This window comes from Cervus canadensis, chromosome 3, assembly GCF_019320065.1.
Source record: "Cervus canadensis isolate Bull #8, Minnesota chromosome 3, ASM1932006v1, whole genome shotgun sequence".
NCBI lineage: Eukaryota > Metazoa > Chordata > Mammalia > Artiodactyla > Cervidae > Cervus > Cervus canadensis.
Genome location: NC_057388.1, coordinates 17,718,434 through 17,744,818, shown reverse-complemented (window position 1 = coordinate 17,744,818; position 26,385 = coordinate 17,718,434). Strand labels below are relative to the sequence as shown.

Below are 26,385 nucleotides of genomic sequence, written 5' to 3'. Positions count from 1 at the left end.
ACAAAGTTAAGTGGTGACAAATATACTACTATTATTTAATCTTGTTTGGAGATACCGGTCAACACAATTGGAAGAGAATGACATGAAGTATAAAATTGTAAGAGGAAATAAAACCACCTCTATTTATACCTGGAAATGTCAAGAGAATCAACTGAAACACATAAACAGAAAGAGAATTCAATGAGCACCTCTGTTTATGAGGAAGATCAATGTAGGTAACAGGATAAAACAATATAACTATTTAAGACAACTATTATATTCTGTATCCATATTCCTCTAATTACCTCTCTAAATTTTAAGACTGATTAAAGCAAGAATACTGCTTGCTATGTGTATTTCTAAGAAGAGCAAATCAATATATTAAAATAAGCAATTCACATTAAATACATAAGTCAGGTGCTAAATTAAATAGATTTCATTGGTTTTCCAGACCACTCTTCTCTATAAAGAGCCATAAAATTTTAGAGACAGAAGGGAAGGTATTTCAGTTAGAGGATGGATCGTTTGATCCATTCTATTCACTTTGCTGGTAGAGAAGCCATTCTTAGAGCACATAACTGACCTCCCCAGGATCCCACAGCTACTAAATAGTAGAGCTGGAATCAGAATTCAACTCTCCTAAGCTGCTGTCTGGAACTGTTTGTCATGATGAACCAGTACTGACCACAATGAATCAGTATGATTTTAAATTAAATGCTGGCAAAAATACAGCATGCCTAAAAGCAAGACAAAAAATGTTGGTGAGGTTGTGTGTACCTAGGTATTCTAAGAATCAATGTGATCTTATATTGTAAAATAATTGTGTGTTCTTATCCAAAGCATCTACATGAGCACAGTGGACAATGTATATACCTCTGGCCTCAGACAAAACTATCCCAGTCCTGCTTTGACACCTACTATTGGTGTGAACTTGGGAAAAACACATGATCTCTCAGTCTCAGTTTCCTTACATGTAAAATGTAAAAAAAAACTAAAAACTAACCTGAAAAAACAGGCTTTGGGGATTAGAGGTATGATTATGCATGCAAATTATACTAATAAAATGTTTACTAATAAAATGTGTTAACATAGTAGGTGCTCAAAACAAAGCCAGCAATTATTATTAAAGAAGTTAAAATACATTTCCAAAAGTCAGGTTAGAAAGTTGAGAAAGTTGGTTGGAGAAAGTGCTTTTTCTTTTTACCAGAATAAAAATGAACAGTTTTGCTTCCTTTTCTAACTAGAATTTTAATATTTCAATGCTGATGGTAATTGTAATGTTAAGAATTACTTAAACTTGTAATATAGAAGTGTTTTCTACTTGTTTATTAACCTGCAAATATGTAAAGGTCTATTTACTATCTGCCAGGTTCCTTTCTAGAAGGTGGAAAAACAAATGGCAAATAACAATATGTCTTTGTCCTCATAGATCTTATATTTCAACAGGAAACAGAATAAACTGTTAACAGATAATTTCACATTTTGATGTAGTAGAAAAAGCAAAGGAAAACAATACAATATGTGGGAGCACAGGTTTCCTTAGAAACGTTCCTTGGAACGTTACTGTAGAGGTAATATTCAGGCTGAGACGCCAGTCAGGTACTAACCTGTGAAAAGAGAAAGCACAGGCATAGGGAACAAGAGCAAGGGCCCAACAGTACAAACGAGCTCAGCAGGTATGACCACCAGTATACGTGGCAGGAGATGCAATGTTAGGCTGATTCCATTTACAGTGAGAAGCCACTGAAGGATTTAATACTAGTAATATAATCTGATTTTGAGCTTTAAGGTTATTTTGGTTGCTGTATAGAGAAAGAAGGATAGGGGTTATAGGTAAGACTGGAAATAGAAAAATAAGGCAGAAGACAACTGCAACAGTATAAATCAGAAATGATGGTGGCCTGGAGCACTGTAGTAGTGGTGGGAATGGAAAGATGTATGACATGGTCTGAGTCAGGACAGGCTATGAGGGAGAAATTGAGGAATAAACAAAAGAGAGTAATTAGAACTGATTCCTGTTTGGGGCACACAAAAATGGTAGTGGTGAGTTGGGAAAGAGTAAGAGACAAGTAAGCTATTATGGGAGTGAAGAAGGATCTAGAGAAAAAAATTCTATTTCAGCAACATTAAACTTGAGACAATCTTTAGCTGTCCAATGGGAATGTCAGGCAAACATCAGGATACATGAATTTAGATCTTGAGGGAAGAGTTCAGGGCTAGTATTAGAAATCTGGAAGTCTCCAACTTATAGACGAGACTATATGCACTCACCAAGGGAATGGCATATAGAGAAGAAAAGGGTCCTATGGACTAAGCCATGGAATAAAACTGGGCACAGGTGGAGTACTCAGCTAAGAAGATTGAGAAGGAGCTGCCATTTATGTAGCATGAAAATTAGGGGACTCTGCGGGTCATCAGTTCAGTTCAGTTGCTCAGTCATGTCCAACTGTTGCAACCCCATGGACTGCAGCACGCCAGGCTTCCCTGTCCATCACCAACTTCCAGAGCGTGCTCAAACTCATGTCCATCGAGTCGGTGATACCACCCAACCATCTCATCCTCTGCCGTCCCCTTCTCTTCCTGCCTTCAATCCTTCCCAGCATCAGAGTCTTTTCCAATGAGTCAGTTCTTCACATCGGGTGGCCAAAGTATTGGAGTTTCAGCTTCAACATCAGCCCTTCCAATAAATATTCAGGACTGAATTCCTTTAGATGGACTGGTTGAATCTCTTTGCTGTCCAAGGGACTCTCAAGTGTCTTCTCCAACACCACAGTTCAAAAGCATCAATTTTTCGGTGCTCAGCTTTCTTATATATATATATATATATATAGTCCAACTCTCACATCCATACAAGACTAATGGAAAAACCACAGCCTACTAAACGGATTTGTTGGCAAAGTAATGTCTCTGCTTTTTAATATGCTGTCTAGGTTGGTCATAACTTTCCTTCCAAGGAGTAAGCATCTTTTAATTTCATGGCTGCAATCACCATCTGCAGTGAGTTTGGAGCCCAGAAAAATAAAGTCAGCCACTGTTTCCACTGTTTCCCCATCTATTTCCCATGAAGTGATGGGACCAGATGCCATGATTTAGTTTTCTGAATGTTAAGCTTTAAGCCAACTTTTTCACTCTCCTGTTTCACTTTCATCAAGAGGCTCTTTAGTTCTTCTTCACTTTCTGCCATAAGGGTGGTGTCATCTGCATATCTGAGGTTATTGACATTTTTCCTGGCAATCTTGATTGGGAAATGTTAAAATATGTCAAAGGAAATGAAGAGATTCTTTTTGAAGGAGTTAAAATATTTTCTATCTCATATTCCTCTGGTATTAGTTTCAAAGTCTTATATCACACAAAAATTATTTGCTTTCAAAATACAATTCTGTAACATGTAAATAAATATTCTATTATAGGAATTCTCACATTTTAAAAAACATTTTATTTTGTATTGGGGTATAGCTGATTAACAATATTGTGATAGTTTCAGGTGGACAGCAAAGAAACTCAGTCATACCTCTATATGTATCCACTCTCCCCCAAACTTCCCTCCCATCCAGGCTGCCACATAACACTGAGCAGAGTTTCCAGTGCTAAACAGTAGGACCTTGTTGGTTATCCATTTTAAATATTGCAGTGTATACAAGTTGATCCCAAACTTCCTAACTATCCCTTCTTCCCATCTTTTCCCCTGGCAACCATAAGTTCGTTCTCAAAGTCTGTGAGTTTATTTCTGTTTTGTAAGTAAGTTCATTTGTGACAGTTCTTCTTAGAGGAATTCTCACATTTTGACTGTAAAGCACTAGAAACTGTCATAAACATACTGTCTTAAGTCTAGATTTTCCAGTGAAATATGCTAAAATAATACTAGAAAGCAGGAGACCTGGGTTTGATCCCTGGATCAGGAAGATCACCTGGAGAAGGGAATGGCTACCCACTCCAGTATTCCTGTCTGGAGAATTCCATGGACAGAGGAGCCTGGTGAGTTACAATCCACGTGGTTGCAAAGAGTCAGACACAACTGAAGTGACCAACACACTGAGTTCTTTCAAAACTTTTTCCAAAGTTTTCATTTCATTTGTCTATATTCTCTTTTTAACTATAAGTATCAAGAGGGCAGGGGTTATGTCCTTTCATGGATGCTCCTAGCAACTATTATGGGCCCTACACTTTACAACAGGGTCAGTAAATATTTGTAAAATGAAGGCAAGAAAAACTCTAGAAAGAAATACACCAATCTGCCAACAATGATAATCCTTGGGAAATATGGTATGAATTTTGTTTTCTTTATCCATTTCTCTGCATTTTTCAAATTATCTATAATGAACATATATTACTTGCATATGGGAACAAAATAATTAATATACTTAAATGCAGCTCCTAAAGTAACTGGTCACTTAATTCCTTACACAACAGAGATGCAATATGAAAAAAGTAGTAGTTAAAATAAATTGATGTTACATAGTTACTTATAGAATACATTTATGCTAAATGAAATTTATATATTTAATTTATAAATTACTGTAGCACACCATCTTCAAAGGGACTTCCCGGGTGGCTCAGATGGTAAAGCGTCTGCCTACAATGCGGGAGACCCGGATTCGATCCCTGGGTCAGGAAGATCCTCTGGAGAAGGAAATGGCAACCCACTCCAGTATTCTTGCCTGGAAAATCCCATGAACGGAAGAGCGTGGTAGGTTACTGCCCACGGGGGTAGCAAAGAGTCGGACACAACTGAGTTACTTCACCTTCACTTTCACTGTACCATACTATCTTCAAAACATGATCTAAGGACGTATTTTAGCATATAGACCATAGTTCAATACAATTGTTTTTCATTAGGAAAAGGCAATATCAAGTCAAAGTCAAGAAATTGCTGAACTCACAAAGGATGTCAAATATTTCCTAACATATACCTTTTAATTTCTAATTTTTAGAATGCAGATCAAGAGTTATATAGCTTGTTCCTCTCCTAGAAAAATATTTAATTACAAAAATATGCAAATAGTACTAAATTACAGGGCTACATCGTGTGCATGAGCAGAAAAGAAAATTTTAGATTTTTCAAACAGATAACTTTTTTGACATTAGTCAACTAGCCATTAAGTTATTAATACTGTGTTATCACTGCATATTTATGTAGGATAATAATTTGGCTTTGAGACCTCCAAATAGAAAAATATGAACTATTAACATAAGAACTATTTTTTTCACTTTTGTTTATTCACTTTTTTGTTGTTGCTGTTTTCGAATTTTAGGAGTTTTTTGATGACCTTGTATAGTGAGCATGTGACTAAAACAAAATCTTACTATTATTTTTTACCCTATCATAACAGGATCTTCTTTAAGGTTTGTGATGATAGGTTGAGCTTCTAATACTATTTTTAATAAAATATTGCTTCCTTACTTTAATATATAGAAGCTACATTTTCAAGAAGGAAAATGCTGATGTTATCTTGGTTATAAGCTTGCTGCTAAAATGATTGAGATGGTTTTCTCTTCCATACAATATCAGTTTAAGGCCTTTCTTTTCAAGAATGAATTATAGCTGATACTTCAAACCTATTTTATCTGTATCTCTTAGTCGAGAAAAATGAGCAAACATAAATATTTATTCTATATAAATGGAACAGACACAGATGTAGATAAAAATGATTCATTATAGAGCAGTGAATAATTGCTATTTGTATCACTATTTGAACAGAAAGGGGCATTAAGTATTTCTACCAGCTTTAAATCTGAGGATACCTAAAGTTACTGAGAAAATAAAAAATCTCCAGTTCTGTATGTTTGGGATAGTGTGTTTGTGGTTCATGATTCTGTACTGATGATAAATTTAACACTGTTCTCCGTAGCATACTTTGGAGAAAATTCAACAAAACCCTGCTTTACTTGAGCATCTGTGTATGCAAGACAATCCCCACCCACATCAAAATAAAAAAAGTTTAAGAAACCCTAATGTAAAAATAAACAGTGAAGCTATAAGTAAATTATTCATTTACTTTGCCGTTTCTGATATCTCGATACTCAAACGATAACCACCAAAAATTGTACAGACAAATAATTCTCATAGTCTGATAATTTGAAGAAAATACGTTCAGTACTTTTTTTCTTTCATGAAGCAGTAGTTTTAACTTTGAGGAGACTACATGGAAAGGAGAAGGAAGTACCACACAGAAACAGCAATATCATTGATAAAGTGATATAAGCATAAAAACTTATGTTTATGTTTGGGTGCTCAGCTGTGTTCGAGTCTTTGTGAACTCGGACTAACGCATCAGGCTCCTCTGTCCATGGGATTCTTCAGGCAAGAACACTGAAGTGGGTTGCTATTCCTCCTCCAGGGGATCATGGCAACCCAGCCACTGAAGCCAAGTTTCTTGCGTCTCCTGCACTGGCAGGCAGGTTCTTTACCACTAGTGCCACCTGAGAGTGCTAGAAATAATTTCAAACTAACCTTTAAAAAAAATGTAACAAAAAATAACTATAATCAGAGATTCACATACTACAGTGATACAAAATGAAGCTGATAATTTTGAAGAATAAAATCTGTACCTAGATTAAACTTCCTGGGAGAACCATGCATCAGATTACGCTCTTGATAAAATTCAGACCTGTTATATAATACAATGCATGGGAAATTTTTACATAACTTACTTTATTTTAAAATGGTAAGAAAATATTTTTATTTTATGTACATATTCCAAACAATAAGCTCAATTAGATAATCATGGAAATTATATAGTACTTGGGAATTACATAAGCACCGTAAGACATTTACCATGAATGTATGTAAACAAACTGGACACTGGCACTATATACGAGAAAACCAAAGGATCTGAAGCCAGAAAGTCAAAGTACTTATTGATACTTATCATAAGTCTACCACAATTCATTCACAAACCTCTTAGAACTCCAGATTTCTTAACTAGTGATAGCCTTAAGGGAAAAGATATCTAAGAGAATTTACCAGTTAACCTATAACTTCATAAAGTCACTTCTAGGTTTAAATTCTAAGATTCCATTATTTTAAATGAATGAGAAGCAAACTATTATGAATAACACTCAAGGGAAATCTGGTGTTTTCCTCAAGTAACCTTGGGAAACCAATTCTCTCCCTGGGTAAATACTTTGTAATTCTAACAAACTAAATTTTAAAGGCAGTTATTACTTGTTTAGGTAAGTCTGAACACATTTCAGTATTTACTGACCTCTTTTATTAGCAATAATTCTATATCATATGAAATTCAACACTAAGAACCTGAATTAAAAATTGAAACACTAAAAAATAGTATTCATAAAAACCTCTGTTGAAAAACTGTGAAATACTATTTCCATATATGATTCCATATAAATCTAGAAACCACAGGCTGCAAACCTATAACCAAATTAATATGATTCTATTTTTCTCAGTCTTTTTTGACAACTATCATATGAAGACCACTCAAAGTTGTTTGATATCTCTTATCCTCTGGGTTATGAAAAATCAAATATGTATGCAACAGAATAATTTTGTTCTGCTCACAAAACTGTAAAAATAAATGAGATTAACAATGGTATTAGTAGCTATAATAATAATCACAAAGGTATGTGTTACCATTTATATTTAATGGGCCAGTAATTATGTTAGGCAGGCTTCACTGGTGGCTCAGTGGTAAAAAATCTGCCTGCCAATGCAGGAGATGTGGGTTTCATCCCTGGGTCAGTAAGATCCCCTCAAGAGGAAATGGAAATCCACTCCAGTATTCTTGCCTGGGAAATTCCACGGACAGAGGAGCCTGGCAGGCTACACTCCAGGGGGTTGCAAAGAGTCATACACAAATTAGCGACTAAACAACAACAACAGTTATGCTAGGCATTCTACACACCTATATTAATACTATTCTCTGATCTTCAGAACTTGCCTACACAGTATTACCTTTACTGAAGAGGAAATACAAACTCAGAAGGCTTAAGGAATTTGCCCCAGAGTAGCAAAGCTACTAAATGGAGAAGTAGATATTCAAATCCAGGTCTATCTGACTATAAACCGATGCTACAGAGGCATATTTTACTCAATTCCAATTTTACAGAAACTGACATATTACCAAAGAGTTTAACTCCCAGATAATAAATGTAAGAGAAAACAGTTATTGGCTTCTTGACACTTATATAACAACACTGACTGTATACTAGAGATGTTTCCCAGGAATTGGATATTTCTCACGGTCAGTGAGTAATTGGAACAACTTCAGATAATGACAAAATTAGTAAACAACTGCTATTCTACTAGCACAAAGTCCTTCATTTTATCATAAAGTAGAGAAATATCAATCCTATTTTATGAACCTCTTTCAAATCCTATCATTTAAACCTCTTTGCTTAAACTTCTAGTTTCTTTAAAAACTTCTACATAGACTATTCTTGTTGTTTGTCCATTGCACGGTAAAGAAAAAAAGGAAATTTATAAATCTATATAGCTCATTATTGCTGAACAATGAAAGCTCACAACACAAAAGCTTGAAAAATATCCACACAAAATGATGAATGGAAGCCAATATTACTTCCTGTTAGGTTATATATATTTTCTTCTATATCTATATTTATATACACAGACACCTAGCAAAAATATAGGCCCGATATAGGAGTCAGGATCTACTCTAACAGCAAGCATGCACTAGTCTAGATGAAATGTGACTTTATGAGTAGTTTTAAAGGTGAAATAGGAAAAAGATAAAATAGGTTACATCACACATAGTAAGAATAAGAAAATAAGTTTTGTTTTAGTGTAGAGTGTGTATGCATACGTACAGGGTGCATGAGTGAGGGTCTTGTCAAGGGCAATGCAGGCAGTGTGTGTAGGGCTATGTGTGGAGCTGTGTATGGGAACATCTGTAGGAATGTATGTGGGGGTGTGAGAAGCTGATGTACATTTAGAATCAAGCATCCCTTACGATTATACAGTGGAACTGAGGAATAGATTAAGGGACTAGATCTGCTAGATAGAGTGCCTGATGAACTATGGATGAAGGTTCATGATATTGTACAGGAGACAGGGATCAAGACCATCCCCAAGAAAAAGAAATGCAAAAAAGCAAAATGTCTATCTGAGGAGGCCTTACATACAGCTGTGAAAAGAAGAGAAGCAAAGGAGAAAAGGAAAGATACTCCCATTTGAATGCAGAGTTCCAAAGAATAGCAAGGAGAGATAAGAAAGCCTTCCTCAGCAATCAATGCAAAGAAATAGAGAAAAACAACAGAATGGGAGAGATTAGAGATCTCTTCAAGAAAATTAGAGATACCAAGGGAACATTTCACGCAAAGATGGGCTCAATAAAGGACAGAAATGGTATGGACCTGAAAGAAGCAGAAGATATTAACAAGAGGTGACAAGAATACACAGAAGAACTGTACAAAAAAGATCTTCACAACCCAGTTAATCACGATCGTGTGATCACTCACCTAGAGCCAGACATCCTGGAATGTGAAGTCAAGTGGGCCTGAGGAAGCATCACTATGAACAAAGCTAGTGCAGGTGATGGAATCCCAGTTGAGCTATTTCAAATCCTGAAAGATGATGCTGTGAAAGTGCTGCACTCAATATACCAGCAAATTTGGAAAACTCAGCAGTGGCCACAGGACTGGAAAACATCAGTTTTCATTCCAATCTCAAAGAAAGGAAATGCCAAAGAATGCTCAAACTACCACACAGTTGTACTCATCTCACACGCTAGTAGTGTAATGCTCAAAATTCTCCAAGCCAGGCTTCAATAGTACATGAACCATGAACTTCCAGACGTTCAAGCTGGTTTTAGAAAAGGCAGAGGAACCAGAGACAAATTGACAACATCTGCTGGATCATTGAAAAAGCAAGAGAGTTCCAGAAACACATCTATTTCTGCTTTATTGACTATCCCAAAGCCTTTGACTGTGTGGATCACAATAATCTGTGGAAAATTCTCAAAGAGATGGGAATACCAGACCACCCGACCTGCCTCTTGAGAAACTTGTATGCAGGTCAGGAAGCAACAGTTAGACCTGGACGTGGACCAACAGACCGGTTCCCAATAGGAAAAGGAGTACGTCAAGGCTGTATATTGTCACCCCACTTATTTAACTTATATGCAGAGTACATCATGAGAAATGCTGGGCTGGATGAAGCACAAGCTGGAATCAAGATTGCCGGGAGAAATATCAATAATCTCAGATATGCAGATGACACCACCCTTATGGCAGAAAGTGAAGAAGAACTAAAGAGCCTCTTGATGAAAGTGAAACAGGAGAGTGAGAAAGTTGGCTTAAAGCTTAACATTCAGAGAACTAAATCATGGCATCTGGTCCCATCACTTCATGGGAAATAGATGGGGAAACAGTGGAAACAGTGGCTGACTTTATTTTTTGGGGGCTCCAAACTCACTGCAGATGGTGATTGTAGCCATGAAATCAAAAGATGCTCACTCCTTGGAAGGAAAGTTATGACCAACCTAGATAGCATATTAAAAAGCAGAGACATTACTTTGCCAAGAAAGGTCCGTCTAGTCAAGGCTGTGGTTTTTCCATTAGTCTTGTATGGATGTGAGAGTTGGACTACAAAGAAAGCTGAGCACCAAAGAATTGATGCTTTGAACTGTGGTGTTGGAGAAGACTCTTGAGAGTCCCTTGGACTGCAAGGAGATCCAACCAGTCCATCCCAAAGGAAATCAGTCCTGGGTGTTCATTGGAAGGACTGATGCTGAAGCTGAAACTCCAAAACTTTGGCCACCTGATGCGAAGACCTGCCTCATTTGAAAAGACCCTGATGCTGGGAAAGATTAAGGGCAGGAGGCGAAGGGGACGACAGAGGATGAGATGGTTGGATGGCATCACCGACTCAATGGACATGAGTTTGGGTGGACTCCGGGAGTTGGTGATGAACAGGGAGGCCTGGCCTGCTGTAGTCCATGGGGTCGCAGAGTCGGACATGACTGAGCGACTGAACTGAATTGAGCTGATTTGAATGTGTGTAGGGTCCTCATAGGCCAGGTCATCCCCCCACACAGATAGGAATCTAGAAGTCAATGAATGGACTCGCTGATTACAATGATGCATTTAAACATCATTAGGAATACTACATGAAGTCACATCCTATGGAAAATTTTACTCAACTCTCATCGGTTCCAGAAACATTTACCATAACTTTTGTGCCTTAAAAGGTACAAAAAATGACCTGCTGTATATTTTAGTGTATGTAATTTATTTTACATTTGTTTTGAAAACAAAGCTAAATGCTTGGGTGTACTCCAAACATTTGCCTTTTAACATTTTAAATTACCTATACTTTAAAGTTAGTTTAAAATAGATACATTCTTCATTTAAATATACTACAATTTAGTAAAATACTTTATATTTGATTTCAAATCAAAGGCTTGTGATTTCTCTTTGTCTTTAATTTCTTCTTAATATGAAGTTCACCAGAGTGCTAAAATTAGTTAAACTTAATTAGGCTAAATTGATCATGTTCTCCCCTCCATCATTATGTAAAGTTACTCAGAAAGCAGAACTTATAAAATTATTATACAATGAAAATGATACTGTCATTATTAAGTACCTCAATACCAAAAGAAATGAGTGTACATTGAAATAAATATAGTGACTCTAAAAGGTTAAATATGGGTAAATGCTCAATTTTTAATAACAAGTTTCAACATGAATTACTTAAACATTTTCTCTTAATAAGTTTCTTGTTAACTGACTTATAATTTTAAAATAAACCAACTCTTTGCTAGGGACAAATTTTGCTTTAAATAACCCAAAACTAATGGCCTCCTTTTGTTAATTCCAGTGAGGCTGAAACAACCTATTTAAAAAATCTTTCTGCTATAAAACAAAATTTTTCTCATATATAAGTACTCTGAATATAAAAACAATAATAGGTTTTTACAGATATTTCTAATCCCTGAGGTTTTTTGTGTGTGTGTTTTTTTTTTTTTTTTGTAATACTATTTTCAAGGCTTTGGGCTTCATTAGATTTGTAAAAATTCATATGGGGAGAAAATAAAATATTTGTTCTAAAAACATTTTTCTCAACTATAAAAGCAGGAAAAATACTACAACCCTATGTTTCTGTTTGTTTGGATTACTATGGTTCCAAATCACTTGCTACATAAGCTCCAAAGTCACTTAAAAAAAGGAGTACAATTTTTGGAAAAAAAAGTTTTTATATTTTATGGTTCAAGTTAAAAGAGTTTAAGTTTTAGTGATAGTGAACCTAATGAAAGTGGAGATTCTATTTAAAAAAATAGAAGTCTTCAAGTTGTAAAAATATGAAGGAAAACAGTAAAAAATATGCTATTCCTACTTTGAGAATACCGGATTTGTCTCTCACAATCTTTTAAAATTATCAATAGAAATGAAAAACATTATACACAATGGAGATTGGTATTAGAAATTAAAATAATATTCATTTTAATATTTAGTGTAGTATGTACAGTATATATAATAAAATATTATTTGCTATTGTTACAGTATATATAATAAAATATTATTTGCTATTGTTATACTTTATTCTGCCAAATATTTGCTTGCTTGACTCCATAAAATAAAGGATTACTTATATATTTATATAATATCATTTATCTGGGAATTTTAAAGGAGTAGTAAATGCTTAGTTTTTCAATCTACCTGCCCATTTTCCTAATTAGATGGGTTACTTGGAGAAAAAATTCTCTTATTCATTTTTGAGTCCTCATAGCACAGTGCTGCATGCTCAGTTGCTCAGTCATGTTTGACTATTTGCAACCCTAGGAAGTGTAGCCTGCCAGGCTCCTCTGTCTATGGGATTCTTCAGGCAAGAATATTGGAGTGGGTTGCCATTTCCTCCTCCAAGGGATCATCCTGACCCAGGGATGCTACCTGCATTTCCTGAGTCTCCTGCATTGACAGGTGGATTCTTTTACACTGAGCTACCTGGAGGCCTCATAGCACAGTAGTGGAGAGGTTAAAAACATTAATGTTGTGAATGAGTAGAGACATAAATTACCCCCTAGAATTATATGAGGGAATGGAAAATATACGTGTAAACTAGAAAGATCATAGTAAATACAAAGGTCAGATTATTAGAAAGATCTTGAACAATAACATGTAAAAAAAGTCACAAAGGAATCCTGCTGAAACTTTGATGAGATTGACATTTCAGTCTCTAAACTGATATTTAAAATTCTTTGTCTCAAAAATTACAAACTAATCTAGTACTTTATGGATGTTTATGGATTATTAGCATTTATGGATTATTATTTCAAAGGAAACCTCAGAAATTTGACTATAAATGACATGGTGCTAACACAGGTAACTACTTTAGTAGTATGTCCTCTGTGTGCAGAACACAAAACTTGCTTTCAAATTAAATTTTTAAATGCTTACTATGTAATATTAAGGGAAAAAGCAGGATAAAAGTTAATAATGTCGATGTTTCTTAACAGGCTTTTTTATAGCATCCTCCGTGAGTGTTTTGGGTTTTCCCTGGTGGCTCAATGGTAAAGAGTTTGCCTGCAATGCAGGAGAGCCAGGTTCAATCCCTGGCTCCGGAAGACCCCTTGGAGAAGGAAATGGCAACCCATTCTTGCCTGGAGAATCCCATGGACAGAGGAGCCTGGCAGGCTACAGTTCACAGGGTCACAAAGAGTCAGATATGACTCAGCGACTAACACACACACTGAGTCTTTTTAGCAATTTTTTTCTTAACTACCTCATGAAATTTTAATGCCACAGATATACTGTATATCTGTTTATGTACTGTATGTATAGCTGTATATTATATATAAAAAGTGAAAACATAAAGCTTTACTTTTTGATACAAGGTTATGAATGACTAAACAATTTTTAAGTTAAAAATTGTAAGTTACCAATATGTAACTTAACTATATAACTTCCTTTGCTAAAGAATCTTTAACTTACTTATTTATACAAATTATGTCAAGTTGTATGGAAATCACAATTTACATAAACATGTAAGAATAACAATGAAAGATCAAGTCCTAACAAATCATTCAAACTATTATACTTCCAGCAAAAGTAACTGAAAAAAAATCTTAAAAATCATTTTTAATTTTTGCTTGATAATAAAAGGTAACCAGAAGCTAAATAATCATTCAGAAATTGTCAAAATGTTCTCATCCCAGCACCTAACTAAATTAATGATAGGCTAAATTTTTTGTAATATTAAATAATAAAATATAATCTTTTTTTTTGTACAAGAAACTATTGTTTATTTATTTATTTATTTTCATTTATTTTTATTAGTTGGAGCCTAATTACTTTACAATATTGTAGTGGTTTTTGCCATACATTGACATGAATCAGCCATGGATTTACCTGTGTTCCCCATCCCGATCCCCCCTCCCACCTCCCTCTCCATCCCATCCCTCTGGGTCTTCCCAGTGCACCAGCCCTGAGCACTTGTCTCATGCATCCAACCTGGACTGGTGATCTGTTTCACCCTTGGTAGTATACTTGTTTCAATGCTATTCTCTCAGAACATAAAATATAATCTATTTTTGATTAATTCCCAAAACCTAATTTAAACACAACAGCACAGAAGATCAAGCATAAACAACATCCACAAGACAGCCGATGGCAGCCAGCATGTACGTGCAGACTACCTGTGTGACATACCCAAGCAACTGACTCAAAGTCCTCTGATCAAAACCATCTATCTGTCATTGCTTTGTAGCACTGACCATGTACACAGTTTTGCATATTTGCCATAAACTCAATGTCAGTTCCACTTTCGTGATACCCAAGAAAACCTGAGAGAAATTAAATACTAAAAATAAGATTTTTATCAGAAAAGTTTAAGCTGCGGAGGGTCACGAACCAATCAATTTTGGTTTTTCTTTCCTGCAAGAACCAATTTTTTGCCCTCTTGGAATGATACTGCCCCCAGTGACACTGTATGGCATATGTCACATGATACTAAGATCTTAAAAAATACACAGCAAAAAATAACAAAATGTTATAGTGGTTATTCCCTGAATGATTTTTATTTTCATCTTTATATCATATTCTATAATAAGTACATATGCTTACAACTTTCAAAAAAGTAATTAAAGTTATGACCATTTACCATAGACATCATAATTAGACTAACCAAAATCTTTTCATCTTAACACTTTACTAGATAGCTAGACAAGTTTCAATGAAGAAACAAAAAAAACTTCTCAGTCATATATCTAAACTTATATATATTTATTGATTTTTTAGCTTTGATATATAAAACATTTGCAATAAACTAACTGTGATACACATGGTTAAAAATAGGAAATGCACTTTTGAAAGTTTTCAATACTTTCCAGGACCCTATAATAATGGAATATGGCAAAAAATATGCCAATCCTCCACTGTTCTTTCACTTTTTAAGCAAAATATAATAACCATGTAAAATATTTAAACATTAAAAAGGAAAATGTAATTCATTTTTCACTTGTGAATGCTGACATGAGATTTCTGAAAACATGGCTTCATTTGTAGTACAGAATACTTTCAAAACTATTGTAGTTGTAGTATCTGTGGGTGGAAAGTCAATAAATATGCTAGAATAAAGGGACAAAAACAGTCCATACAGGCAAAGGCCTAATCTTGAATTTTCAGCTCAAATAAAAATGAAGAGCACTAACTCCTTTCAGCGTCCCCCTTGAAAAAGACGATCTGTAAATAAAATGCTGCCAGACAGAACTGTTTAGCAGCAGCACGCCGACCGCGGCACACAGTAGACTTGACACTGGAAGCCACAACAGCGCCTACCTGTGCTCAGGCTCACACCGACCTTAAAATGGGATGAAAAATGAAGGACTTTAAAACGTAAGAAATGCAGACGGAACTGACTCTACACAAAAAGGACAAGAAGCTAGGTTTGAAATAAGATGATGGGAAATTTAAACTGTTGTCAACAATGTTACTTACGCAAAGCAAAAGATTACCAATGATTTTTTCCCACTATCCTCCCCTGCCCCCTGCTACCTGTGTTTTTTAATACCGGTTGACTTTAACAAGACAGCTCTGAATGTATTATAAGTTAATTCTTTATCAGTTTTCATATATCATCCTTTACCTTGGTCGGCCAGCTGAAAATTATGCAAGCTATAAATTAGCTTTAAACAAGCTCTGAATCAGGCTAGAACTGGTTTTCGAATTAAAGAGCCTTCAGTATATTACAATGTGCTGTCATTTTATTACCTCAATCAATTCTGTGTGGCCTGAGGTGGAAGGAAATGAATGCTGCCTTCATTTGCAATGGGTTTATCTCTTACAGCAGGCTCTGGAAACATAACTGCAGCAATGAATTGAAAACTAAAGTTACATTTAACATTACCAATGCAGGAAATTGTTGCTCCTTAACAAAGCTGGAGATTCAAAGGGGAAAAAAAGAAGATGTGTCTATACCATGAAAAATATACAAAATTTAACATCTGATTAAAATTTTATAGAATTCTAAAGAAATACAGTTAAAGCTTGCATTTTATTAAAATAATTTTAAATGGTCCCCAGATTAAGAAAAAGAAAAATTCTACAATGGATGTGCTATTCTCAGTGTTTCAGAAGTACTGGACATAAATGTATATATTTCATGTTTATCTTAGTGAAAAACCATTTCATTTCTTTTTCCTGTGCAACTAAATAGACATGTGAATTAGGTATTAAATTAGGCTCACTGTCATTGTTACGTGATTCTAAACCACCAACACAAGAGCTTAAAAAAAAAAGCGTCAATGAATAGGTATTCTTTTTTGCTGTCTCCATTTTAAAGTGAGGAAATGAGGTACAGAGACATTAAGTCCCTCGCCCACATTTACACAGTTACCTGGACAATTCGATTCCAAGTCTATCCTTAAGGGAGACTTTGACTAAGAGCACAGGGACATCCAGTACATGGAAGAGACTAATTTTTCACAAACTGTTTGTTTCAGAGGAAATAGTGAGGAATTACCAGCATGGGAAGGAATAAAATCAAGTTCAAAGGCTTACAAGAGTATGTCAAGTGAAGACAGAGGTAGATTCCTGTGACAATAGACAAACCAGCACACTCATGTGCAAGTGCTCATATAACACAAGAATGTGTTCAGTCACTGGCAAAGTTTACTCTGAGGACTACGTGTTGCTCTATCTGATCAATCACTGTGGACCCTTCCATAGTTGGAGTGACTCATGATTCTGCAAAACGAGCTTAGACATTTATATTTTAGCACTAAACTTGTTTTTAATCACTAAGCAGATTTAATGATAATATAAAATAATTTCTGAAGTGCTCAGTGATAGATTAAAAAATGACTGGAGAAAAAGTACTAACTGGCACTAAGCTATAACCTGGTCATAGCTCTGCCATTAACTACCTGAATAACCCTGAGATTCAATGAGATTACTTTTCTGTGTCTCACGTCCCTTAACTGTAAACTAAAGCATTTTAACCAGATCAATATTTTTCAAATTTTTTAATAATATAAGTGGTAGTAAAATCAATTTAGTGGAAAGTGATCAGCATTTTTAATGTAAAAAGAAAAGAACAAAAATTATCAGCATGCTTTTTGTAAAATTTTTAGGTTATATGTAACAAACTACATACAATAAATCTCTGAAAAAAAAGCTTGTGAATCATTGGTCTAAATGATATCTCCTCTTCTGATCCTTAACACCCCCTAAAGGACACCAAACAGAACTTCAGTGGTTACAAGTTCATGATAAGATATTTGTAACCCTTTATGTTATGGTCTCCATCTAAACTCCCAACCTCTTGCTTGGTATTAAAAACATATCAGCTAAAAATACAACATGTTCTCCATTAAACTGCTTTTACTCCTTTGCCAAAGACTGGTTGACTATGTATGTGGTGGTGGTGGTTTAGTCACTTAGTTGTGTCCAACTCTTGCAATCCCATGGACTATAGCCTGCCAGACTCCTCTGTCCATGGTATTTCCCAGGCATGAATACTGGGATGGGTTGCTATTTCCTTCTTCATGGAATGAAATCCTGCCACTTGCACAAATATGGACATATCTTGAAGGTATTATGCTAAGTGAAACAAATCAGATTGAGAAAAACAAATACTCTTATTACATTCATATATGTAATCTGAAAAAAATGAACAAACAAAATAAACTCAGAGACACTGAGATTTGTATCAAATGTGATAAAGGACAAGAATCTAAAATATACAAAGAACTCTAAAACTCAGCAATAAGAACAAAACCAAATTAAGATTCAGGCAAAAGATCTGAAAAGACAGCTCACCAAAAAAGATATATAGATAGAAAATAAGCATATGAAAGATGCTCAACATCTATGTCACAAGGGAACTGCAAATCAAAACAATAATGAAATATCACTACATATTTATTAGAATTGCTAAAAGCTGAAACACTGATGGTACTAAATGCTAACAAACGTGGAGCAATAAGAACTATTTATTGTTGGTGGGAATGCAGGATGGTACAGTTACTTTGTAAGACAGTTTGGCAAAGCTTCTTACAAAACTAAATATACTTTTACCACATGATCCAATAACCATGCTCCCTGGTTCTTCCCAAATCAGTTTATGTCCACATAGAAACCCATACATGTATGTCTATAGCAGCTTTACTCATAAATTTCAACACTTGGAAGCAACCAATACTGCTGTATATACAACAAACTAATTGTACTCATACACTTTCTCACCTTCAGTAGGTGAGTGCATAAATCAACTGTGGTACATCCAAACATATTATATGATTCTGACTGTATGACATTCTGGAAAAGGCAAAACTATGGAAAGAGTAAAAAGATGTGTGGTTGCCTGAGATTTGGAAAAGGGAAGGAGGAGTAAACAGGTGGAGCATAATGGATTTTTTTGGTAATAAAACTATTCTGCATGATACTGTGATGATGGATATAATTCATTATACATATGTCAAAATGCACAGAATGCATAAGATCAAGAGTGAATACTAATGTGAACTATGGACTTGGGGTGGTACTGATGTGCCAATGCAGGTTCATCGATGGTAATAAATGTACCACTAGATGCAGGATGTCACAAGCGGGGGAGGATGGTGGTTTATCTGTGGAAACAGGGAGTATACAGAAACTCTTTGTACTCCACTCAATTTTGCTGTGAACCTAAAATGTAAAGGATAAAAAAAGAAGAAAAAAAGAAAGAAGCTATCAAGCCATGAAAAAACATGGAGAAAACTTAAATATATATTACTAAGTGAAAGAAGCCAATGTGAAAAGCTATGTGCTATGTAATTCCAACTATACGACATTCTGGAAAAGGCAAAAGTATGATGACAGTATAAAGATCTGTGGTTACCAGGATTTTAGGGGGAGGGCAGGAAGGGCAGATAGGTGGGACACAGGGGCTTTGCAGGGAAGTGAAACTATCCTCTATGACACTGTAATGGTAGATATACCCTATCATACATTTTCCAAAACCCATAGAATATACAACATAAAGAGTGAATTCTAATGTAAACTATGGACTTTAGTTAGTAACAATGTATCAATATTGGCTCATTAATTGTAACAAATGTACCACCCTAATACAAAATGTTAATAACAGGGAAACTATTACTACAGTTTTACATATTACAGGTGTAGAGACAGGAATGAGGGGCATATAGGGAACTCTGTACTTTTCACTCGATTTTTCTGTAAACCGAAAACGGCTCCAAAAGTCTATTTAAAAAAAAGCAAAAAGAAAAAAAATTAAACATATTAGCATTTATTATTAGTACAATTACTGCTTCTCAAGTTATTATGCAGTTTCCCTGTACAAACTATATATATATTCTTTCTTTCCCTGGATTCTCCCTATGCTGCTTCAAACACCAAAAAGGCCTTTGAAGTATGTTAGCACATGGTAGCATCTGGCCTTTTAACATTAGGTTTAACTTGTGGAATTTGTGTACCATAAGATGGAGTTCAAGGTGTCAATTTCCAGATAAGATTTTAAAGGTCATTCTATAATTTGCTCTATTTCCTTATACAGTGCTGTGAAGCAACATATGTTGAAATAAACTGCCATCAGCTTGGGTCCTCAAGTGACTGTGATATACAGAGTTGCTTTGTCAACCTGTATTGACATGTTATTTCTATGAGAAATAAACTTGTGTTAGGTCAATAAAAATTTTGTATTTTTTTGGTGTGTGCTGCATAACCTTGTCTATCCTGATTTACATTCCTATCTTGGTTTGGTTTAGTCGCTAAGTCGTGTCTGACTCTTGCGGACCCCAAGGACTGTAGCCCACCAGGCTCCTCTGTCCATGAGATTCTCCAGGCAAGAATACTAGAGTGGGTTGCCATTTCCTTCTCCAGGGGATCTTCCCAAACCAGGAATCGAACACAGGTCTCCTGCACTGCAGGCAGATTCTTTACCGACTAAACTACGAGAGAAGCCCACATCCAACCTAATTTTTGTAATTCCATTCAGATGACACATTATTCACAATCTTTTTTATTGTGAATCTTAAAAAAATTTGTTTCTGAAAGCAATGTTTCTAGTCTTCTAATTCCCAGTAGTTTATCTGTAACTTCTAATGGCATTTAACACTTTAAATCTTACATTAACACTTTAAATCTTATAATTACATTTATACATGTTATCTATTCTACTAGAACATAATTTTTTAAGGGCCACATTTATGTCTGATTATTTTAGTATGTCTCAAGAGCATGTGGCATATCTTCTGAATAGTATACAGATTTTTTTTTTCATTTATTTTTATTAGTTGGAGGCTAATTACTTTACAATATTGTAGTGGGTTTTGTTATACATTGACATGAATCAGCCATGGAGTTATATGTATTCCCCATCCTGATCCCCGCTCCCACCTCCCTCTCTACCCACTCCCTCTGGGTCTTCCCAGTGTACCAGGCCAGAGCACTTGTCCCATGCATCCAACCTGGGCTGGTGATCTGTTTCACCATAGATAATATACATGTTTCGATGCTATTCTCGTGAAACATCCCACCCTCGACTTCTCCCACAGAGTCCGAAAGTCTGTTCTGTACATCTGTGTCTCTTTTTCTGTCTTGCATATAGGGTTATCATTACCATCTTTCTAAATTCCATATATATGTGTTAGTATGCTGTAATGTTCTTTATCTTTCTGGCTTACTTCACCCTGTATAAGGGGCTCCAGTTTCATCCATCTCATTAGGACTGGTTCAAATGAATTCTTTTTGACGGCTGAGTAATATTCCATGGTGTATATGTACCACAGCTTCCTTATCCATTCATCTGCTGATGGGCATCTAGGTTGCTTCCATGTCCTGGCTATTATAAACAGTGCTGCGATGAACATTGGGGTGCATGTGTCTCTTTCAGATCTGGTTTCCTCAGTGTGTATGCCCAGAAGTGGGATTGCTGGGTCATATGGCAGTTCTATTTCCAGTTTTTTAAGAAATCTCCACACTGTTTTCCATAGCGGCTGTACTAGTTTGCATTCCCACCAACAGTGTAAGAGGGTTCCCTTTTCTCCACACCCTCTCCAACATTTATTGCTTGTAGACTTTTGGATAGCAGCCATCCTGACTGGTGTGTAATGGTACCTCATTGTGGTTTTGATTTGCATTTCTCTGATAATGAGTGATGTTGAGCATCTTTTCATGTGTTTGTTAGCTATTAATAGTATACAGATTTTTATTCAACAAAATGAGGTTCCTATTGCAGACATATTGGTAGGTCCATCAAGACAAAGAAGATATCTACATAAAGAAAAGAGTTACTGTTTCTTATCAAATGTTACACTTCTTAAATATTTATACAAAATATTGAAATGGACATTTTCTTTCAGATTGTCTTTAAAATCTCAAAGAACTCCTATTCCTCATTCTGGAGGAGAGAGTTTCCTTTTAACTTAAAACTGTATCTCTATTTCAAGGCAATTTACCATAATCAATAGGCACTTTAAAATGTTAACAGAAATGCTGACTGACCTAGACAGAAACAATTCTAAGAAAGGACAGTATTTTAAACTTGCTGAAGAGACATTCTTCTCTTATGTCTCTTATTCTAGGTCTTTTCTGCATATTTGGGTCATCATTGGAAGAAATTTATGTTTCAGACATCCATTTATTGCTCAAAAAAATAGCCTTGGGAACCTAAGGCAAAAACTAGAATCTGTACCACTTCTACTGCCATTCAGCAAAATGAAAGTTTAAAAAATAATCTCAATAACAACAAACAGGAAACAAGGTGGCAGTGAAGCACTACCAGGAGTGATTTTAAATCTGTCTTTGAAAAAACCATGTGTAACATTCAGGTTCCTGTCTTAAACAATTATGAAAAAAACATTCTCTAAGAGTTTGCAATGTAGCTGGTAAGAAGAGCCAAGACATAAAAGGATGAATAACAATACAAAGAAACATCTACCAAATGTCAAATGAATAGTCTAGCAAAATGCAAAAGAATTTAGTTTAGTCCTAAAGACTGCTTGGAAAATTAGGACTTAGCTGAATATTTCACTAAACAAACAAACATGACACTGATGATATCTGTGAAAGGGAGAGGGAAGAGAGTGGGGAGAGAGACAGTGAGACAGGAAAAGATATATATGGAATATTAGCATGAGGCCAGATTATAGACAGCCTTGAAAGTCCGGGATAAAACTGACAGATGTCAGAGTTTTAACTGTCCACACAATGAAGAGCTTCTTTGAGTTTTGCAATCTGGAAAGATAGGTAAAAAGTGATCTTTCAAAAGACTGATTGGAAAAACTTGGTAGGGGGACTTGATGAAAACAGAAACTTATATTTTGAAGAGAAAGATTTTTGGAATAAAGAACAAAAGTGACATTTGTTTTTTTCTTCTGAAAAGAAAAAAAGAGATTGAGGTATTTTGAAAGTAACAAAAGTTGAAGAAGAAAAAGTAACAAAAGACTTTCTAAGGTTGGGATGTGATAAGATAAAGTTATGGCCCCTTTTTCCTCAGTAAAGTAAGAGACAGAGTTATCTAGAAAAAACGAGGGTGCTATAAATAAAACTGAGACTTGACAGGTGTGGCAAATATCGGAAATAGCTGCTAAAGGAAATCTGATAAGGAACCCACAAAAAACAGCAATGAGGCTTGGTTTAACTTAGGAACCATAAAATTTGTAGTGAATCTAAGTCTACAAATTCCTCCAGTTATTTTTAGGCAGAAGAGAGAAAACACACACACACACACACACACATTTAAGATGAAACAATACAGGGAATGCAGAGAAAGTTAACGAATTATAACAGAGGACTCTACTGTTTTTTAAAAGTATCCATTAAAATGCCAAATCATAGCTTCAAAAAGGAGAGGTAGATAAAATCAGAAAGAAGATGATGTTCTGGGGTCTTGAGAAGACTTGAAGAAACTGGCATAAAGTGAAGTAGACGAATTAAGAAAAAAGAATGATGGTTTTGAGTCATGATGGTTTGAGAATGATTTGACCTTCTCACACAAAAGGACTAAAAAGTAAAGGGCAGGTGACATTTTATCTCTTGGTCTCTCAGAAAAAGCCTAAAATTTCATGTTTTAAAAATATTCACTGATAAAACACTTTAGAAAGTACTGTCTTCAAAGACTCACACATACAAAGATTCATCAAAGGAGAAGCTTGAAGAATGAGGAAAAGTGAGATTGGAGAGTATGGATTTCTTTAAAAGAGGTACTCCATAGGAAGTCCCTATATGAGACAGTCTTTCTGAAAAGTATTCAGGGTGTTTGTTTCTTAGGAGTTCCAAGGACACTGAGATTGGTGGGAGATGCTTTTGAAGCGTATTCAGAGAACCTGTCCCCTCGGAGTTTTGAGGGACACTCAGATGAGCTGGTGATGCATCTATCTAGTTGTAAAGGCAGAGCAGCAAAGATGCAGTGCTGCAGTGGGAATGACTGCTCTTCTTAGCTTTCAGGAAAAATGAGAAGACCCACGAAAGAGAGCAAGACTCTGTTGTTTAGAAAGGGATCTAGCCAAAGAGGGACGGCCTAGTGGGAGTGCGCCTATGCCAATCAGGGAGGAGCCAAAAGACTAAAGACTTAAAGACTTCCGAAAATGAGTTCTACATAACCCACTGAAGAACACCTCTCTCACTTCAAGGAAACAGCAGTAGGGAAGCCCTAAGCAGTAAGGAACCACTAACCTCACAAAAGGAAGCAGGCACAGGAGTCAAAGTCCAGGATGTGCCCTTTTCAAACTGTAGACTTCCCAGCTTGAAGCAGGCCTGGAGCTGGTAAGAGGAGAAACTCTGAAATGGTTGAGAGTCTGAAACCTTCACATTAAATTGGACTAGATTTTCTATATTAAAAAAGAGAACTATTATTAATAATACCTCAGAAGACTGGAAAAGTCATGTCACCCCAAAAAAGAAAATTCAGAAGAGCTTGTTTAAAGGTACTGGAATGAAAAAAATCAAGTTGCTTTCTACAGGCATCTTGTTGAATTCAGGGACAAAATTTATTTGGATTGGACTAAAATGGAAAATCAGCCTTTTAAAAATAGTAGTCTGGATAGTCCTTCACACATTTAAGATAATGAACAGATATGACCATTTCTATTGTCTCCTTTTACATTCTTTATTTAATGTGTTTATTTCAGACTGCAGGATTTCCATGCCACAAGCCCTCAAATTGCCATGGTGCGTTATTAAAAAAAAAAAAAAAAAAGCAACTAACTCTATTTGGCCTTAATCTTAGGGAGGTTCCCGCTGAGTTTTCCAGATTTGCTGGCATGTTGAGTGCAGCAATTTCACAGCAGAATCTTTTAGATTTTGAAATAGCTCAACTGGAATTCCACCACCTCCACTAGTTTTGTACATAGTTATGCTTCCTAAGGCCCCCTTGATTTCGCATTCCAGGATGTCTGGCTCTGGGTGAGTGATCACACCATCGTGGTTATCTGGGTCATGAAGACCTTTTCTGTATAGTTCTTCTGCATATTCTGCCATCTCTTCTTAATATCTTCTGTTAGGTCCATACCATTTCTGTCCTTTATTGTGCCCATCTTTGCATGAAAAGTTCCCTTGGTATCTCTATTTTTCTTGAAGAGATCTCTAGTATTTCCCATTCTATTGTTTTCCTCCATTTCCTTGCATTGATCACTGAAGAAGGCTTTCTTATCTCTCCTGGCTATTCTCTGGAACTCTGCATTCAAATGGGAATATCTTTCCTTTTCTCCTTTGCCTTTAGCTTCTCTTCTTTTCTCAGCTATTTGTAAGGCCTCCTCAGACAGCCATTTTGCCTTTTTGCATTTCTTTTTCTTGGGGGTGGTCTTGATCACTGCCTCTTGTACAATGTCATGAACCTCCATCCATAGTTCTTCAGGCACTCTATCAGATCTAATCCCTTGAATCTATTTCTCACTTCCACTGTATAATCATAAGGGATTTGATTTAGGTCATACCTGAATGGCCTAGTGGTTTTCCCTCCTTTCTTCAACTGAAGTCTGAATTTGGCAATAAGGAGTTTATGATCTGAGCCACAGTCAGTTCCCAGTCTTGTTTTCGTTGACTATATAGCGCTTCTCCATCTTTGGCTGCAAAGAATATAATCAATCTGATTTCGGTACTGACCACCTGGTGATGTCCATGTGTAGTCTTCTCTTGTGTTGTTGGAAGAGAGTGTTTGTTATGACCAGTGTGTTCTCTTGGCAAAACCCTGTTAGCCTTTGACCTGCTTCATTCTGTACACCAAGGCCAAATTTGCCTGTTACTCCAGGTGTTTCTTGACTTCCTACTTTTGCATTCCAGTCCCCTATAATGAAAAGGACATCTTTTTTGGGTGTTTGTTCTAGAAGGTCTTGTAGGACTTCATAGAATCATTCAACTTCAGCTTCTTCAGCATTACTGTTTGGAGCATAGACTTGGATAACTGTGATATTGAATGGTTTGCCTTGGAAACAAACAGAGGAAAACTCAACAGTGGCCATAGGACTGGAAAATGTCAGTTTTCATTCCAGTCCCAAAGAAAGGCAATGCCAAAGAATGTTCAAACTACCGCACAATAGCACTCATATCACATACTAGCAAGGTAATACTCAAAATTCATCAAGTCAGGCTTCAGCAGTGCGTGAACAGTGAACTTCCAGATGTTCAAGTTGGATTTAGGAAAGGCAGAGGAACCAGAGATCAAATTGCCAAAATCTGTTGGATCATCGAAAAAGCAAGAGAGTTTCAGAAAACCATCTACTTCTGCTTTATTGAATATGCCAAAGCCTTTGACTGCGTGAATCACAACAAACTGTGGAAAATTCTTCAAGAGATGGGAATACCAGACCACCGGACTTGTCTCCTGAGAAACTTGTATGCAGGTCAAGAAGCGACAGTTAGAACTGGACATGGAACAACAGTCTGGTTCCAAATCGGGAAAGGAGTAAGTCAAGACTGTATATTGCCACCCTGCTTATTTAATTATATGCAGAGTACATCATAAGAAATGCCAGGCTGGATGAACTACAAGCT

The 26,385-nt window shown here is 35.9% G+C and overlaps 1 protein-coding gene across 10 annotated transcripts in view; it reads right to left on the bottom strand.

Moving 5' to 3' along the window:
- PHF14 (PHD finger protein 14) overlaps positions 1-26,385 on the bottom strand; it is a 203,542-nt gene that overhangs the window by 21,890 nt on the left and 155,267 nt on the right. The window contains exon 18 of one of the 10 annotated variants that reach the window (XM_043462726.1): positions 15,198-15,751. The exons of 6 other annotated variants lie outside the window; for them this stretch is intronic. In XM_043462726.1, the coding sequence (XP_043318661.1) occupies positions 15,665-15,751 (87 nt within the window). In that variant the 3' untranslated portion in view covers positions 15,198-15,664. Of the gene's footprint in view, positions 1-15,197; positions 15,752-15,944; positions 16,256-18,367; positions 19,636-25,620; positions 25,679-26,385 lie in introns of those variants that run through there. 3 more of the 10 variants (XM_043462731.1, XM_043462725.1, XM_043462732.1) reach the window with 3 other exon arrangements.